This window comes from Phalangium opilio, unplaced genomic scaffold, assembly GCF_054372755.1.
Source record: "Phalangium opilio isolate 3A_F unplaced genomic scaffold, DU_Popi_V2 ptg000360l_1, whole genome shotgun sequence".
NCBI lineage: Eukaryota > Metazoa > Arthropoda > Arachnida > Opiliones > Phalangiidae > Phalangium > Phalangium opilio.
Window position 1 is genome coordinate 3,785,293 of NW_028324230.1, and position 19,595 is coordinate 3,804,887.

At 38.1% G+C, this 19,595-nt stretch overlaps 1 protein-coding gene and 6 non-coding genes across 7 annotated transcripts; 3 read left to right on the forward strand and 4 right to left on the reverse strand.

Moving 5' to 3' along the window:
* The first annotated feature begins 3,043 nt into the window (after nucleotides 1-3,043).
* TRNAT-UGU (transfer RNA threonine (anticodon UGU)) lies at nucleotides 3,044-3,116 on the forward strand. Its single transcript has one exon. It is a non-coding gene; the product is annotated as a tRNA-Thr (tRNA).
* A 133-nt stretch (nucleotides 3,117-3,249) lies between these two features.
* Nucleotides 3,250-3,322, forward strand: TRNAT-AGU (transfer RNA threonine (anticodon AGU)). Its single transcript has one exon. It is a non-coding gene; the product is annotated as a tRNA-Thr (tRNA).
* A 2,922-nt stretch (nucleotides 3,323-6,244) lies between these two features.
* Nucleotides 6,245-6,317, forward strand: TRNAT-UGU (transfer RNA threonine (anticodon UGU)). The gene has a single exon. It is a non-coding gene; the product is annotated as a tRNA-Thr (tRNA).
* Nucleotides 6,318-9,006: 2,689 nt separating this feature from the next.
* LOC149601672 (uncharacterized) lies at nucleotides 9,007-9,682 on the reverse strand. The gene is made up of 2 exons (XM_089860925.1): nucleotides 9,313-9,682; nucleotides 9,007-9,254 (listed from the first exon to the last, which is right to left on the reverse strand). The coding sequence occupies exons 1-2, from the start codon at nucleotides 9,680-9,682 to the stop codon at nucleotides 9,007-9,009; spliced, it is 618 nt and encodes a 205-aa protein (XP_089717051.1).
* A 987-nt stretch (nucleotides 9,683-10,669) lies between these two features.
* Nucleotides 10,670-10,742, reverse strand: TRNAT-UGU (transfer RNA threonine (anticodon UGU)). Its single transcript has one exon. It is a non-coding gene; the product is annotated as a tRNA-Thr (tRNA).
* Nucleotides 10,743-15,487: 4,745 nt separating this feature from the next.
* Nucleotides 15,488-15,560, reverse strand: TRNAT-AGU (transfer RNA threonine (anticodon AGU)). Its single transcript has one exon. It is a non-coding gene; the product is annotated as a tRNA-Thr (tRNA).
* Nucleotides 15,561-15,693: 133 nt separating this feature from the next.
* Nucleotides 15,694-15,766, reverse strand: TRNAT-UGU (transfer RNA threonine (anticodon UGU)). The gene has a single exon. It is a non-coding gene; the product is annotated as a tRNA-Thr (tRNA).
* Nucleotides 15,767-19,595: the final 3,829 nt, after the last annotated feature.

Consider the following 19,595-nt stretch of genomic DNA (forward strand, 5'->3'; position numbering starts at 1 on the left):
CAAAACTTACGAAACACGTTTTGCCCCGCGCATTTTGAAAGAGCAGACAGCTCTAGTTTAGTGTAAAGGTTTGTCGCAAGTGGGAACAGAATTGAATTTAGCACTACTTTCGCCCTCTCCCAAGAGCTCTTTCTGATTGGCTATCTATATCGCGAGAGTGTTTTCGTTGGTTTTTGGACGCCTTGCACTGGTCAAAGCTACAAAGAGCCACTCCTGCTATTTTCTCCTGATTTTATTTGGTCCATCAAAAAGTCATTTGTTTCTTCTTGATGTAAGGAATCTGTCTCCCAAGCTTTCCTCAGTGCCATTCCAAGTAATTCATTCTTCGATGTCGCTTCAGAAAAAATATTTTCCAACTCCTCCTGACCTTTATGTTTGATTTCTGAAACTAGTTTGGTCATCTCCTTGTTATGTTTACCTTGTAGCTGGAGCCTTGTGTCACTTAAGAGTTTTTCTAATTCTTTGATTTTCTGGTTTTGTTTGTATGTTCGAAGGCGGTTTCTCTAAATCGTTTGGTGCGTGATCTTGGCGTTAGGTTAGTAATGGTACACCTTGATCCAGCATATCTTCTTTTCAGTTTTCGTTCCAGGGTTAAATAACCTCTCAACTTCTTTTGGTTCTTAAGATACCACTCTAAAGCTCTACAGTGACCACATTCATATATTCTTTGCTCAAGTTTTGCGTTTGGAACATTAGCTGGCGGAACAAACCAAACTGGGCAGTTCATGGACTGAAACCTTTCAAATGGGTAGTCAAATGACACCAATGTTTTAGTGTCTCTCTTTTCACATTCATCCTAAACACAAAAGTAATCATGGTTCATAAAATAATGCCAGAAATTGTTGTGAAAACCCCAGGGTGACCACAGCCACGTCTTTAAAATATGGGAATATAAGGAATTTACAAACGATTTAAAATTAAATCTAATACTATGTTATTTTAAGAAAAACGTAAATATCGGGACATTGGATATACATAGTTTACAGGCATGAACGATTTCTACCATTAACACAAGGAGACCAAGCGACTTAGAATGTAAAATCGTCCGCTATTTTACACTCTAAGTTGCCTGGTCTCCTTGTGCAAATAGTATGAATCCTCCTTGCGTGTAAACTATGTATTGAAATATTACAAATATAGGGAAATAGCATCCCACTTGTTAAATACAGAAAGAGTGGTCACCCTAAAACCCTGACCCCACATTTTTTACCTTGGGTATCCCAGGGTAGAATACATGCTTTGAGCTAAGTTTACTCAAAGCACCCTTTACAACGTTCCAATTAATGCAATCGGTGGTGGTTGGATTGTTATCACTTGGAAGGATGAAGTTCGTCTCTTCTGGCTTTTTAAATAAAGATAAATGGGACAGCATCCCATTAGAAGATAACAGAAGACGAATTGGTGTGTCGGCATAATGAACAGATGGTGAAACAGACAATAGGGAATTCTTTGGTGTAGCCTCTAGCTGTTCACAAATTCCACGAACATTCTTCAAATATCTCAGCTCAATGTTACCTGACAGACGATGAATAAAATATGATTATACAAATTACAATACTTAAAAACTTGTACAAGCAGGAAGAAATCATATTTACTTAAGTTTTGGTTTAAAATGTAGCCTTCAACTTCCGAAAGTAGAATAGGAACATCTTCTGTTGTTCTATTATCAATCAACTTTGGTAGTTCGATTGTTATTGTTTCTTTATCCCAGGGTAGAATACATGCTTTGAGCTAAGTTTACTCAAAGCACCCTTTACAACGTTCCAATTAATGCAATCGGTGGTGGTTGGATTGTTATCACTTGGAAGGATGAAGTTCGTCTCTTCTGGCTTTTTAAATAAAGATAAATGGGACAGCATCCCATTAGAAGATAACAGAAGACGAATTGGTGTGTCGGCATAATGAACAGATGGTGAAACAGACAATAGGGAATTCTTTGGTGTAGCCTCTAGCTGTTCACAAATTCCACGAACATTCTTCAAATATCTCAGCTCAATGTTACCTGACAGACGATGAATAAAATATGATTATACAAATTACAATACTTAAAAACTTGTACAAGCAGGAAGAAATCATATTTACTTAAGTTTTGGTTTAAAATGTAGCCTTCAACTTCCGAAAGTAGAATAGGAACATCTTCTGTTGTTCTATTATCAATCAACTTTGGTAGTTCGATTGTTATTGTTTCTTTATCCACAAAGTCCAACTTCCTTTTTTTTAGTTGAACAGTTGTTATGCTTTCCCTTTGCAACAACAAATGCGTTTAGGTCATTCCAAGCAGAAGAGGATATTACTGTCCCAATTATTTCAGTTTGAGTTTGTTTATACTGTGAAGGCTTGGCTTTACACTCGATTTGATCGTTTAAGTAAAAGTTACACTGGGTTGACTGACTTTTTGGTGTAATATTATCGCTAGAAGAGCTGCAAACCTTTTTCCGCGGCATTTTTAATTTAACTTCGGCGTTATAACGTTTTAAATAAAGTTTAACAGCGTTCAAACACGAAAATAACACTAGAGAAAATAGAACAGAGCACGGAGGTTGCGACTCTTCCTTGAGATACGCCGCCCTATGCCAAATTCTCCCGTTTGGTGGCGTACGACCGTAATTTTCGGGAAGAATGGCATCATCAACTATAAATCTCATTGGCTGATACAATTTTAAACACGTCTCGCGCGCTTGAGCGTCTCGAAAAGCATGTCAAGCTAATGCAAAGGCAGGAAAATATGGCTGTCCGACACTTTCCCCTATTTATTTTTGGTTAAATTACTGGAATATTCAGAATTCATATCGCTTCAAAGCATGGGCTCCGTGGCTAAGTGGTTAAAGCGCCTGTCTAGTAAACAGGAGATCATTACTTCGATTCTCGTCGGAGCCTTGCTGTTATGTTACTTGAACTAGAATTCGTAGCTATTAAATTTTGAAAAATTAAAAATATTAGTTGATTTATATATGCATATATGCAAACAATAGGGTAAAAGTTGCGACGAGTTAATTGAGTTAATTTACTGAAATATTCAGCATTAATATCGCTTCAAAGCAAGGGCTCCGTGGCTTAGTGGTTAAAGCGCCTGTCTTGTAGACCGGAGATCATGAGTTCGATTCTCGTCGGAGCCGCGCTGTTATGTTACTTGAACTGTTTTTCGTAGCTATTAAAATTGAAAAATTAAAATAATTAGGGTAAAAGTTCCGATGAGTTAATTTAGTTAAATTACTGGAATATTCAGAATTCATATCGCTTCAAAGCAAGGGCTCCGTGGCTTAGTGGTTAAAGCGCCTGTCTAGTAAACAGGATATCATGAGTTCGATTCTCGTCGGAGCCGCGCTGTTACGTTACTTGGTCTAGATTTCGTAGATATTAAATTTTGAACAAGTTGGGAAAGCCAAAATATTACCTCTCCGAGTGGAGATAACTATCACTACCCCTTAAACAACCTAAATATATGCATCTATCGCTTTTTTTAATTCTTTGCAAGTGCAGGAATTCAATTTTAAAATAGTCAATTGTTGAAGCCTTTTCAATATCTCTCAATTGCTGTGGAAACTCTACTCTCTCGCTATACCTCAACCGTATTCTTAGTCTACCAGTATGATTTGTAACATTTGTCCATATCAAAGCTGAATCATACCTCGCCACACAAAAAGCAAATGTCCCCAAAACATGGAAGCCACAACCCAATCACACATAAGCTAGGCTCCCACTTAACCAAAATAATTATTAAACAGTTAAATACTCACAAAGATTGGCAAAATCAATCTCCTTCAGTAATACGTAGCGCTTAAATATATTATTTTCCGAACAAAATTAATCGAGCAAATTTAACGTTTAACTTCTGCCTTTGAAATTCTATCATCAAAGAGTGATTCAACTGTTTAAAAAAAGGTTTTTTTCGCAAATAGGGCGCTATCATATCAACCGCAATTCCGTCATATTTAAAAAATATACATTGCCAACACTTTTTTAGACACAATAGTGGAAGTTTTAGCCTCATTTAAAACATGTAAAACATTATCTCATCTACAAATAGCTTACACATGTCTTTTTTACCAATACCTAGCCGTTTGGATTTTTCTAAAGCAATCTTAGCACCAAAATATTTTTTATACAAAATAAATGTTCTATATTCTTCATTTTTGAAAACATATTTTTAAGCGTTTATAATGATTACTCTCTACACCTACACTAATCTTACACAAACAAGGAGTATAAATCCACTAGTGGAAGCGGTGTTGTTATTGAAAATATATATTTTTAAGCGTTTACCATGATTACGCTCTACAGCTACACTAATCTTACACAAACAAGGAGTACTATAAACCCACTACTGGAAGCGGTATTTTTATTCAAACGTAAAACAATTTCGCTTAAGTTTATCATCTCTAGGCATCGTTAAAATGTCTCTATCACTCCTAGGTAACTGTATGCACAGGATTTTACGACATTGTAACTCAAATTCATCTGATTATGTTTTAACAAGGTTAAATCTAACTGGGAGTAAGATGAAAGGAGTAGAAGCTTATCTGTCTTAGGAAATATGAAATTTTATCTTAACAGTTTGTTAAATCATAAGTTTATAACGAAAAATCGCGGAAGGGGAAAACGAGCAGACAACAGCGATTTTTGGGGGTAGAAGGTTAAGAGCGCCAAAGTTGAACTTCCTCTCGAAACGCAATGAGAAAGTGGATAAAATAATGCCATCAGCTATTTAACTGCGTCGATATATTTAACGACTTGACCCATGACATGCGCTTAACACTGGCTTTTATGAATCCTATTTAATGTTGGATGCTAGGAAACTTGGTAGACGTAACAGTCTGTACTAGTACCCAAGCATCCTTCAATAAACGCCTGGCAACATTGTGGTACGCATGGTACAACTAAAAACTAGGATGTGTATTTATCTTTCGACTCACTCCAAGCCTTTAAGTCCTCATTACAGAAGATTTGAAACACTATCGTAATTCCTAGTGTCTCATATCTCTACGTTCCTGTCCATTATGAACAGTGCTGAGAGAATGATACATCAGAAAGAGCCATTCAAATCGAATTGCCGAAAATATTATCCATATTTTCGTTTCATATAACAGAGAAAACAAATTATTATGGTTCTGAGAGGAGCTTCCCATTTTGGATGTTGTTCTCAAAAATATATCGCAATGCACGGGCCTTGTTGGATATAGGAGGCAATGAAGGAAATATATCACAATGCGTGGGCCTTGATAGATACAGGAGGCAATGTAGGAAATATAACGCAATGCACGGGCCTAAATAGATATAAGAGACAATGTAGGAAATATAACGCAATGCACGGGCCTTGATAGATATAGGAGGCAATGATTTAACGACTTCGGTACTTGGGTTTATCTTTAATATTTAAATAAATATAATTATTTTTAATTATTTTAATCGCCAGTAAATAACTTTAAAAATAGTTAAATCGTTTAAAATAAAGTTGTTCCTATTATCTTTCGAAACTTTGCTAATATTGACGTTTAAAGTGAAGGGTATCCCTCTTGCCCGCTTTTTTCAAATTTTGGGATATATATACGATTCGTTTCCATTATAAAAATAGATTAAAACGCATTCGCGTGAACCGATGGTGGAAGCCCTGCCATTGGGAGGCTAGACGTTTCTCGTAACCCTAGCCGATCGCCGCGTATATCTTGAAACCAAACGATGACGAAGGAAAAGAAGCCAGAATGTACTGACTGGCGTCCATGTGGAATGGACAAAGAACTGAAGATGGTGGTGCAAAGAAACTGGTGTCAATGTGGAATTGACGAAGAACAGAAGATGGTGGTGCATAGAAGCTGGTGTCAAGGTGAAATTGACGAAGAACAGAAGATGGTTGTGCTTGGAAGCTAGCAAGTACAGACTAGTGTCCATGTGGGACGGACAAAGACTAGCAGATTGTGGTCCTTAGAAGCCAGTTAGTAATGAATGGTGTTGGTAGATGAATGGCCAAATTTCCGTGAACCGCGAACGCGTTCCGGAAATCGGGTATTCGTTTGCTCCGATTTGTAAACTGCGAACGCGGTCACGTGGGGTCTGACAGACAGACAGACACACAGACAGACACGGCCGGTGTAATACCTCTCCGTGACATACGTCACTCGGAGAGGTAAAAATTAAAAATAATAGTTGATTTAGATATGCATTTATGCAAACAATAGGGTAAAAGTTCCGATGAGATAATTTAGTTAATTTACTGAAATATTCAGCATTCATATCGCTTCAAAGCAAGGGCTCCGTGGCTTAGTGGTTAAAGCGCCTGTGTTGTTAACAGGAGATCATGAGTTCGATTCTCGTCGGAGCCTTGCTGTTAAGTTTCTTGAACTATTTTTCGTAGCTATTAAATTTTGAAAAATTAAAACAATAGGGTAAAAGTTCCGATGAGTTAATTTAGTTAAATTACTGGAATATTCAGAATTCATATCGCTTCAAAGCAAGGGCTCCGTGGCTTAGTGGTTAATGCGCCTGTCTAGTAAGCAGGATATCATGAGTTCGATTCTCGTCGGAGCTGTTGGAAAATAGATATCTAACATTGTACAAAACATATAAAACTAAAGGCCTACTAGTAAAAAACTACTATAGTTCACGTGACGGAGTTGTAAAGAGACTCCCCAGATAAGAGCTGTCAGTGTACTTTTTGAGTCGGGATATAGAGTTGTTATTTTTGAAAGACGGAGATGAATCGGATGTTTAATTTAGACTAATAAAGTAAATCATTTGTTTAACAATGAAGTCGTGATTATTTCACTATCAGCCAACCTCTAATAATATGGAAGCAGAGCGTGGTTGCGTTTCGGTGCCGATAGTGAACGTTGGACACGCGATATAGCAAAGGCTTAACAATCGGACGGGACGGACGGTGCACATGCGGTATAGCAAAGGCTTAGGAACAGTAAAGGGAAATTAACGGATTTAACATGGCTACAGGTGGTGGTACTAATTTCGCACTCGGAAACATTCGGAAATTAGACGGTCAGAACTATCATTCAAGGCAATTCGAAGTAGGTTTAGCTTTACGCGCTCAGAAACTATTCGGATTTATTGCTGGTACGGAAGTGGCCCCAGCCACAATGGACGTTCGCGCAACAAATGTGTACGAAGAAAGAAAAGGTCTCGCGTATGCAATTATCGGCATGGCGCTTAACGATGAAAATAGGCGGTTTGTTGACGGACTAACGGAACCCAAGGACATTTGGGATAAATTAAAGACGATATACGTTCCTCAATCGCGAGCATGAATAACCATATTAAGACGGCAATTATATACAACATCGTTCCAACCAGGTGAAACGATGGCAACGTTTATTGGCCGAGTAGAACACGTGAGAAATCAACTAGTAGCAGCGGGCGAACAAATACCGGACAAATACATAGCTTATTTGTTAATAGGATCACTCCCCGACTCGTATAGTTCGCTAGCACAGTATATGTATCAACTGAGCGACGCTGAATTTACAACTACAACCATTAAGGACAAACTGATGGCAGAGTACGGAAGACATTTGCTCAGAGACAGTGAGCAGACAAATACAGAAGCATTCTCGACTCAAGCACCATCAGTCCCTCAGAATAACCGGTCCAACAATAGATGCCCAGTAGACAACCAGAAGAGCCACATGGAGTGTTATAATTGCGGTAGAAGAGGACATAAAAGTTACGAATGTAGATCGTACTCAAGAGGCAGAACAGCTTACAGAACACCACGTGCAACATCACGCAGGGGAAACAGTATCAGCCTGTTACACTCATCACGGTAAACAAACGTGGATTATTGATTCAGCATCGACGCATCACGTGTGTAATCAAAGGGAATGGTTCGAAAATTATCAACCTATGCAAATGGACGTCAATCTGGGAGAAGGCATTTCAAAAGCTGAAGGAACAGGAGATGTATATATAGCAATTGACCAAAATAAGATTCATCTAAGGAACGTCATATATGCCCCCAACATGAGCAAGAATTTATTGTCCATACGCTTAGTGGATGAATCAGAGCACAGAACAACTTTTCATGGAAGAACGTGTACAACTTATTTTCCAGACGGCACTATTGCGTGGCAAGCAAGACTGCGAGACAAGTTCTACACTCTAGAAGCAATTCCAATAAATAAAATCGCATATGATGACGTAACTACAACATATCATACAGGGGGAGTGACGAAAGAGATAGACAAATGGCACCATAGACTGGGTCATCTCAACGAAGCCGACCTGAAGGTGATGATGAATCAAAGAATGTTGAGAGGTCTACACCCGGTGAGAGGACAACTAGAAAGTTGCGATGCCTGCAAGATAAACAAAAGTCAAGCACAGACATATCATCAACTGGAAAATATAAGAATTACAGATGTTTTACAACTCGTTCATGCTGATGTATGGGGACCTGCTCCGGTTACCTCATTGGGTGGAGCGCGTTATTACTTATCAATGGTGGATGATTACAGTCGTTACATAACAGTATTTACTATGGCCAGAAAAGATGAAGTATTGCGGCTCGTAATTGAAGCCTTTAAACTGCCTCGTTTCCTGACCGTTGTCGACGCCATTTTTCCCGGTTAATTTACTATTTTACTATGATATCCAAATTAACTTGTCCAATTATCTAAAGTTCCTATTTTTCCCCGAGTTTCGGCACCAAATGTTGAGTTATGTTGTTGTGATATCATTCGTATTTTAACTAATTTCCAAATACTCCCGAAATTATCATTCGCACAGAGTAACAAACAAAAAATAAGGTTTATTGACTGGTGTAAAAAGGTACAACTTATTTCGCCTATCCTTCGAATCTAACTGATTTTTTCTTAACAAAATCCCCCTTTTCGCTGGTGCAAAGGAGAGGGTTGTTTTTCAATTTCAACCCCTCTTCCAAAGCCCCCCACGAAAGGGGCATTACCCAGGTAAGCTTGTGCGCCACCGCGACTCCTAAGCTGTCAAATGCTCTCGTCGATGACACACAAACTCTCCCCTATTGACCACCCAAGAACGCGTTTCTTGCTAACTCCAAAACTTTCCACTATTTCTTAGAAACAGTTTCAACAGATGAATCTTATTTTGGTCAATTGCTATATATACATCTCCTGTTCCTTCAGCTTTTGAAATGCCTTCTCCCAGATTGACGTCCATTTGCATAGGTTGATAATTTTCGAACCATTCCCTTTGATTACACACGTGATGCGTCGATGCTGAATCAATAATCCACGTTTGTTTACCGTGATGAGTGTAACAGGCTGATACTGTTTCCCCTGCGTGATGTTGCACGTGGTGTTCTGTAAGCTGTTCTGCCTCTTGAGTACGATCTACATTCGTAACTTTTATGTCCTCTTCTACCGCAATTATAACACTCCATGTGGCTCTTCTGGTTGTCTACTGGGCATCTATTGTTGGACCGGTTATTCTGAGGGACTGATGGTGCTTGAGTCGAGAATGCTTCTGTATTTGTCTGTTCACTGTCTCTGAGCAAATGTCTTCCGTACTCTGCCATCAGTTTGTCCTTAATGGTTGTAGTTGTAAATTCAGCGTCGCTCAGTTGATACATATACTGTGCTAGCGAACTATACGAGTCGGGGAGTGATCCTATTAACAAATAAGCTATGTATTTGTCCGGTATTTGTTCGCCCGCTGCTACTAGTTGATTTCTCACGTGTTCTACTCGGCCAATAAACGTTGCCATCGTTTCACCTGGTTGGAACGATGTTGTATATAATTGCCGTCTTAATATGGTTATTCATGCTCGCGATTGAGGAACGTATATCGTCTTTAATTTATCCCAAATGTCCTTGGGTTCCGTTAGTCCGTCAACAAACCGCCTATTTTCATCGTTAAGCGCCATGCCGATAATTGCATACGCGAGACCTTTTCTTTCTTCGTACACATTTGTTGCGCGAACGTCCATTGTGGCTGGGGCCACTTCCGTACCAGCAATAAATCCGAATAGTTTCTGAGCGCGTAAAGCTAAACCTACTTCGAATTGCCTTGAATGATAGTTCTGACCGTCTAATTTCCGAATGTTTCCGAGTGCGAAATTAGTACCACCACCTGTAGCCATGTTAAATCCGTTAATTTCCCTTTACTGTTCCTAAGCCTTTGCTATACCGCATGTGCACCGTCCGTCCCGTCCGATTGTTAAGCCTTTGCTATATCGCGTGTCCAACGTTCACTATCGGCACCGAAACGCAACCACGCTCTGCTTCCATATTATTAGAGGTTGGCTGATAGTGAAATAATCACGACTTCATTGTTAAACAAATGATTTACTTTATTAGTCTAAATTAAACATCCGATTCATCTCCGTCTTTCAAAAATAACAACTCTATATCCCGACTCAAAAAGTACACTGACAGCTCTTATCTGGGGAGTCTCTTTACAACTCCGTCACGTGAACTATAGTAGTTTTTTACTAGTAGGCCTTTAGTTTTATATGTTTTGTACAATGTTAGATATCTATTTTCCAACAGCTCCGACGAGAATCGAACTCATGATATCCTGCTTACTAGACAGGCGCATTAACCACTAAGCCACGGAGCCCTTGCTTTGAAGCGATATGAATTCTGAATATTCCAGTAATTTAACTAAATTAACTCATCGGAACTTTTACCCTATTGTTTTAATTTTTCAAAATTTAATAGCTACGAAAAATAGTTCAAGAAACTTAACAGCAAGGCTCCGACGAGAATCGAACTCATGATCTCCTGTTAACAACACAGGCGCTTTAACCACTAAGCCACGGAGCCCTTGCTTTGAAGCGATATGAATGCTGAATATTTCAGTAAATTAACTAAATTATCTCATCGGAACTTTTACCCTATTGTTTGCATAAATGCATATCTAAATCAACTATTATTTTTAATTTTTACCTCTCCGAGTGACGTATGTCACGGAGAGGTATTACACCGGCCGTGTCTGTCTGTGTGTCTGTCTGTCTGTCAGACCCCACGTGACCGCGTTCGCAGTTTACAAATCGGAGCAAACGAATACCCGATTTCCGGAACGCGTTCGCGGTTCACGGAAATTTGGCCATTCATCTACCAACACCATTCATTACTAACTGGCTTCTAAGGACCACAATCTGCTAGTCTTTGTCCGTCCCACATGGACACTAGTCTGTACTTGCTAGCTTCCAAGCACAACCATCTTCTGTTCTTCGTCAATTTCACCTTGACACCAGCTTCTATGCACCACCATCTTCTGTTCTTCGTCAATTCCACATTGACACCAGTTTCTTTGCACCACCATCTTCAGTTCTTTGTCCATTCCACATGGACGCCAGTCAGTACATTCTGGCTTCTTTTCCTTCGTCATCGTTTGGTTTCAAGATATACGCGGCGATCGGCTAGGGTTACGAGAAACGTCTAGCCTCCCAATGGCAGGGCTTCCACCATCGGTTCACGCGAATGCGTTTTTATCTATTTTTATAATGGAAACGAATCGTATATATATCCCAAAATTTGAAAAAAGCGGGCAAGAGGGATACCCTTCACTTTAAACGTCAATATTAGCAAAGTTTCGAAAGATAATAGGAACAACTTTATTTTAAACGATTTAACTATTTTTAAAGTTATTTACTGGCGATTAAAATAATTAACAAGTCGGGAAAACCAAAATATTACCTCTCCGTGTCGAGATTATATAAACTTAAGTATCCTATGAAAACGTCGACCTTTTTGCCCTCATCCTTTCCCGCGCTTTGCGCTTCCGCATTTCATCCTTACTCTCAACATTATCTTCCTCCATTTTACATACAAAAATCGAATACTCACAAAAAGGAGCGGCAAAAACCTGCTGGCTCTTTACAACCACTTAATTTGACTTAATATCCAACTTCCAAACACAAATATTTACTGGTAGATAAATTGACAACCTACAAGCAAAGAAAAATTCTCAAGAATGGCTCCCGCAAATTTAAAAGGTCTATTTTCAACTAGGTTTTTTTGAAATTTTTGGTCTAACTGTTATCTACACCTAGATGGTTTTCAGAGAAACAAACAAGGAGCATAAACACAATAATGGAAGCTTCAGTTTTATTTAAAACATGTGAAACAATTATCATCTCTGCAAATAGCTTACACATGTCTTTTTTACCAATGCCTAACCGTTTGGATTTTTCTAAAGCAATCTCAGCACCAAAAAATATTTTTTGATACAAAATAAATGTTTTATATTCTTATTAAGAATAAAACAAAAGGATAAAAAAGATCTGTCCTCTCGTAATTTTTTAAGCTTTTATCAAGATTACTCTATACAACAGTAACAAGGAGTATAAACCCATTAGTGGAAGCAGTATTTTTTTTCCGAAACAATCTCGCTTATGTTTATCCTCTCTAGGCTTCGCTAAATACGTATTTCTCTTACGTAAAATATTAATAGACAGGCAAGGATTCATACCATTAAAGAAGGAGAGCAATATTATCCATATTTTCATTTCATATACAGAGAAAAGAAATTATTATGTTTCTGAGAGGAGCTTCCCATTTTTGTTGTTGTTTTGAAAAATATATCGCAATGCACGGGCCTTAATAGATATAGGAGGCAATGAATGAAATATATCACAATGCACAGGCCTTGATAGATATAGGAGGCAACGAAGGAAATATATCGCATGCACGGGCCTTGGTAGATATAGGAGGCAATGATAATCTCTCTCTTTGCACGAGAGATTTATCTTTAATATTTAAATAAATATAATTATTTTTAATTATTTTAATCTTCAATAATTAACATTAATAATAGTTAAATCGTTTAAAATAAAGTTATACCTATTATCATCTCAAACTTTGCTAATATTGACGTTTAAAGTGAAGGGTACCCCTCTTGCCCGCTTTTTTCAAATTTGGGGTATATATACGATTCGATTCCATTATAATAGTAAGGAAAAAGCGCAATTGCGAAAACCTTTGGTGGAGATCCCACCTTAGGGAGGCTAGACGTTTCTCGTAACCCTAGCTGATCGCCGCGTATATCCTAAAACCAAACGATGATAATGGAGTAGAAGCCAATGATATAGATTGGTGTCTATGTGGAATAGACTTTGTGGATGGTGGTGTTAGAAGCCAGTGTAAGTGCAGACTGGTGTCAATGTGGGATTGACAAAGAATAGAAGATGGTGGTGGTGGAAGCCAGAAAAGTACCAGACCGGTGTTCTTATGGGATGGACGAAGACCAAACATGGTGGTGTGAGAACTCAAGTATAGACTAGCCAAAGGAGAGAAATACAATTTTCCAAATTTCTGTGAACTGTCAATGCGGTCCGGAAATTGGGAACACGTTTGCTCCGATACGCAAACTGCGAACGCGGTCACGTGGGTGTAACAACGGACAGACAGACACACAGACAGACACACACACACACACACAGACAGACACGGCCGTTACAGAACCTCTCCTGGACTACGTCACACGGAGAGGTAAAAATAATTATATTTATTTAAATATTAAAGATAAACCCAAGTACCGAAGTCGTTAAATCATTGCCTCCTATATCTATCAAGGCCCGTGCATTGCGTTATATTTCCTACATTGTCTCTTATATCTATTTAGGCCCGTGCATTGCGTTATATTTCCTACATTGCCTCCTGTATCTATCAAGGCCCACGCATTGTGATATATTTCCTTCATTGCCTCCTATATCCAACAAGGCCCGTGCATTGTGATATATTTTTGAGAACAACATCCAAAATGGGAAGCTCCTCTCAGAACCATAATAATTTGTTTTCTCTGTTATATGAAACGAAAATATGGATAATATTTTCGGCAATTCGATTTGAATGGCTCTTTCTGATGTATCATTCTCTCAGCACTGTTCATAATGGACAGGAACGTAGAGATATGAGACACTAGGAATTACGATAGTGTTTCAAATCTTCTGTAATGAGGACTTAAAGGCTTGGAGTGAGTCGAAAGATAAATACACATCCTAGTTTTTAGTTGTACCATGCGTACCACAATGTTGCCAGGCGTTTATTGAAGGATGCTTGGGTACTAGTACAGACTGTTACGTCTACCAAGTTTCCTAGCATCCAACATTAAATAGGATTCATAAAAGCCAGTGTTAAGCGCATGTCATGGGTCAAGTCGTTAAATATATCGACGCAGTTAATTAGCTGATGGCATTATTTTATCCACTTTCTCATTGCGTTTCGAGAGGAAGTTCAACTTTGGCGCTCTTAACCTTCTACCCCCAAAAATCGCTGTTGTCTGCTCGTTTTCCCCTTCCGCGATTTTTCGTTATAAACTTATGATTTAACAAACTGTTAAGATAAAATTTCATATTTCCTAAGACAGATAAGCTTCTACTCCTTTCATCTTACTCCCAGTTAGATTTAACCTTGTTAAAACATAATCAGATGAATTTGAGTTACAATGTCGTAAAATCCTGTGCATACAGTTACCTAGGAGTGATAGAGACATTTTAACGATGCCTAGAGATGATAAACTTAAGCGAAATTGTTTTACGTTTGAATAAAAATACCGCTTCCAGTAGTGGGTTTATAGTACTCCTTGTTTGTGTAAGATTAGTGTAGCTGTAGAGCGTAATCATGGTAAACGCTTAAAAATATATATTTTCAATAACAACACCGCTTCCACTAGTGGATTTATACTCCTTGTTTGTGTAAGATTAGTGTAGGTGTAGAGAGTAATCATTATAAACGCTTAAAAATATATTTTCAAAAATGAAGAATATAGAACATTTATTTTGTATAAAAAATATTTTGGTGCTAAGATTGCTTTAGAAAAATCCAAACGGCTAGGTATTGGTAAAAAAGACATGTGTAAGCTATTTGTAGATGAGATAATGTTTTACATGTTTTAAATGAGGCTAAAACTTCCACTATTGTGTCTAAAAAAGTGTTGGCAATGTATATTTTTTAAATATGACGGAATTGCGGTTGATATGATAGCGCCCTATTTGCGAAAAAAACCTTTTTTTAAACAGTTGAATCACTCTTTGATGATAGAATTTCAAAGGCAGAAGTTAAACGTTAAATTTGCTCGATTAATTTTGTTCGGAAAATAATATATTTAAGCGCTACGTATTACTGAAGGAGATTGATTTTGCCAATCTTTGTGAGTATTTAACTGTTTAATAATTATTTTGGTTAAGTGGGAGCCTAGCTTATGTGTGATTGGGTTGTGGCTTCCATGTTTTGGGGACATTTGCTTTTTGTGTGGCGAGGTATGATTCAGCTTTGATATGGACAAATGTTACAAATCATACTGGTAGACTAAGAATACGGTTGAGGTATAGCGAGAGAGTAGAGTTTCCACAGCAATTGAGAGATATTGAAAAGGCTTCAACAATTGACTATTTTAAAATTGAAATCCTGCACTTGCAAAGAATTAAAAAAAGCGATAGATGCATATATTTAGGTTGTTTAAGGGGTAGTGATAGTTATCTCCACTCGGAGAGGTAATATTTTGGCTTTCCCAACTTGTTCAAAATTTAATATCTACGAAATCTAGATCAAGTAACGTAACAGCGCGGCTCCGACGAGAATCGAACTCATGATATCCTGTTTACTAGACAGGCGCTTTAACCACTAAGCCACGGAGCCCTTGCTTTGAAGCGATATGAATTCTGAATATTCCAGTAATTTAACTAAATTAACTCATCGGAACTTTTACCCTAATTATTTTAATTTTTCAATTTTAATAGCTACGAAAAACAGTTCAAGTAACATAACAGCGCGGCTCCGACGAGAATCGAACTCATGATCTCCGGTCTACAAGACAGGCGCTTTAACCACTAAGCCACGGAGCCCTTGCTTTGAAGCGATATTAATGCTGAATATTTCAGTAAATTAACTCAATTAACTCGTCGCAACTTTTACCCTATTGTTTGCATATATGCATATATAAATCAACTAATATTTTTAATTTTTCAAAATTTAATAGCTACGAATTCTAGTTCAAGTAACATAACAGCAAGGCTCCGACGAGAATCGAAGTAATGATCTCCTGTTTACTAGACAGGCGCTTTAACCACTTAGCCACGGAGCCCATGCTTTGAAGCGATATGAATTCTGAATATTCCAGTAATTTAACCAAAAATAAATAGGGGAAAGTGTCGGACAGCCATATTTTCCTGCCTTTGCATTAGCTTGACATGCTTTTCGAGACGCTCAAGCGCGCGAGACGTGTTTAAAATTGTATCAGCCAATGAGATTTATAGTTGATGATGCCATTCTTCCCGAAAATTACGGTCGTACGCCACCAAACGGGAGAATTTGGCATAGGGCGGCGTATCTCAAGGAAGAGTCGCAACCTCCGTGCTCTGTTCTATTTTCTCTAGTGTTATTTTCGTGTTTGAACGCTGTTAAACTTTATTTAAAACGTTATAACGCCGAAGTTAAATTAAAAATGCCGCGGAAAAAGGTTTGCAGCTCTTCTAGCGATAATATTACACCAAAAAGTCAGTCAACCCAGTGTAACTTTTACTTAAACGATCAAATCGAGTGTAAAGCCAAGCCTTCACAGTATAAACAAACTCAAACTGAAATAATTGGGACAGTAATATCCTCTTCTGCTTGGAATGACCTAAACGCATTTGTTGTTGCAAAGGGAAAGCATAACAACTGTTCAACTAAAAAAAAGGAAGTTGGACTTTGTGGATAAAGAAACAATAACAATCGAACTACCAAAGTTGATTGATAATAGAACAACAGAAGATGTTCCTATTCTACTTTCGGAAGTTGAAGGCTACATTTTAAACCAAAACTTAAGTAAATATGATTTCTTCCTGCTTGTACAAGTTTTTAAGTATTGTAATTTGTATAATCATATTTTATTCATCGTCTGTCAGGTAACATTGAGCTGAGATATTTGAAGAATGTTCGTGGAATTTGTGAACAGCTAGAGGCTACACCAAAGAATTCCCTATTGTCTGTTTCACCATCTGTTCATTATGCCGACACACCAATTCGTCTTCTGTTATCTTCTAATGGGATGCTGTCCCATTTATCTTTATTTAAAAAGCCAGAAGAGACGAACTTCATCCTTCCAAGTGATAACAATCCAACCACCACCGATTGCATTAATTGGAACGTTGTAAAGGGTGCTTTGAGTAAACTTAGCTCAAAGCATGTATTCTACCCTGGGATAAAGAAACAATAACAATCGAACTACCAAAGTTGATTGATAATAGAACAACAGAAGATGTTCCTATTCTACTTTCGGAAGTTGAAGGCTACATTTTAAACCAAAACTTAAGTAAATATGATTTCTTCCTGCTTGTACAAGTTTTTAAGTATTGTAATTTGTATAATCATATTTTATTCATCGTCTGTCAGGTAACATTGAGCTGAGATATTTGAAGAATGTTCGTGGAATTTGTGAACAGCTAGAGGCTACACCAAAGAATTCCCTATTGTCTGTTTCACCATCTGTTCATTATGCCGACACACCAATTCGTCTTCTGTTATCTTCTAATGGGATGCTGTCCCATTTATCTTTATTTAAAAAGCCAGAAGAGACGAACTTCATCCTTCCAAGTGATAACAATCCAACCACCACCGATTGCATTAATTGGAACGTTGTAAAGGGTGCTTTGAGTAAACTTAGCTCAAAGCATGTATTCTACCCTGGGATACCCAAGGTAAAAAATGTGGGGTCAGGGTTTTAGGGTGACCACTCTTTCTGTATTTAACAAGTGGGATGCTATTTCCCTATATTTGTAATATTTCAATACATAGTTTACACGCAAGGAGGATTCATACTATTTGCACAAGGAGACCAGGCAACTTAGAGTGTAAAATAGCGGACGATTTTACATTCTAAGTCGCTTGGTCTCCTTGTGTTAATGGTAGAAATCGTTCATGCCTGTAAACTATGTATATCCAATGTCCCGATATTTACGTTTTTCTTAAAATAACATAGTATTAGATTTAATTTTAAATCGTTTGTAAATTCCTTATATTCCCATATTTTAAAGACGTGGCTGTGGTCACCCTGGGGTTTTCACAACAATTTCTGGCATTATTTTATGAACCATGATTACTTTTGTGTTTAGGATGAATGTGAAAAGAGAGACACTAAAACATTGGTGTCATTTGACTACCCATTTGAAAGGTTTCAGTCCATGAACTGCCCAGTTTGGTTTGTTCCGCCAGCTAATGTTCCAAACGCAAAACTTGAGCAAAGAATATATGAATGTGGTCACTGTAGAGCTTTAGAGTGGTATCTTAAGAACCAAAAGAAGTTGAGAGGTTATTTAACCCTGGAACGAAAACTGAAAAGAAGATATGCTGGATCAAGGTGTACCATTACTAACCTAACGCCAAGATCACGCACCAAACGATTTAGAGAAACCGCCTTCGAACATACAAACAAAACCAGAAAATCAAAGAATTAGAAAAACTCTTAAGTGACACAAGGCTCCAGCTACAAGGTAAACATAACAAGGAGATGACCAAACTAGTTTCAGAAATCAAACATAAAGGTCAGGAGGAGTTGGAAAATATTTTTTCTGAAGCGACATCGAAGAATGAATTACTTGGAATGGCACTGAGGAAAGCTTGGGAGACAGATTCCTTACATCAAGAAGAAACAAATGACTTTTTGATGGACCAAATAAAATCAGGAGAAAATAGCAGGAGTGGCTCTTTGTAGCTTTGACCAGTGCAAGGCGTCCAAAAACCAACGAAAACACTCTCGCGATATAGATAGCCAATCAGAAAGAGCTCTTGGGAGAGGGCGAAAGTAGTGCTAAATTCAATTCTGTTCCCACTTGCGACAAACCTTTACACTAAACTAGAGCTGTCTGCTCTTTCAAAATGCGCGGGGCAAAACGTGTTTCGTAAGTTTTGGTTCTGTAAATTAGCCTGACAATGGATAATTCTACCCAGTGTGACTTAACATATAAAGAGAAAAGTGACAAGAAGAGTCAGACTTCTTTTAAAGGGAAAGGGAAAGCTGTAGAAACCAAAATTGAAGTTAAAAACCAATCAGTCGCTACTGAAAACTTACGCCTTGGCAACTTATCAAATGATGATGGAGATCATAGAGTAATGTCAGTTCTACTATGCAAACGTCATACCATAGATCAGTGTCGGTAGAGGGGGGAGTAGACTGTGTATCCCTCCCTCTAGGCGCGCTTTTGTAAGAGGGGATACTGTACGCGCCTGGTAGGGGGGATGACACTTAGCTAAGAGATAGAAGGGTATGACGTTTGCATACGTAGAACTGACATTATTCTATCTCTTAGTGTCATCCCCCCTACCAGGCGCGTACAGTATCCCCTCTTACAAAAGCGCGCCTAGAGGGAGGGATACACAGTCTACTCCCCTCCCTACCGACACTACTCTATTGTAAATCCCATGCCGGCCTTTCTAGCGTTAAAGAATTAAAATGTGAGACAACCGCATATCAAATCGGAATAATTGGTGCTAAACGTTATTCTGAAGATGTTAAAAATAAAAGAAAAAATTCGGATTTGTCGTGTGTGAGTGAGACTGACATTCAGTCTGAATATTTAAGACCAACTAACCCGGCTGTGATTGACAATGAGCCAATTCGTCAAGTTTATGAACTTGTTAAAGATCAGTCTGGTAAGTTGTAATATTTTGATTGTAATTTATGAATATAATGAATTA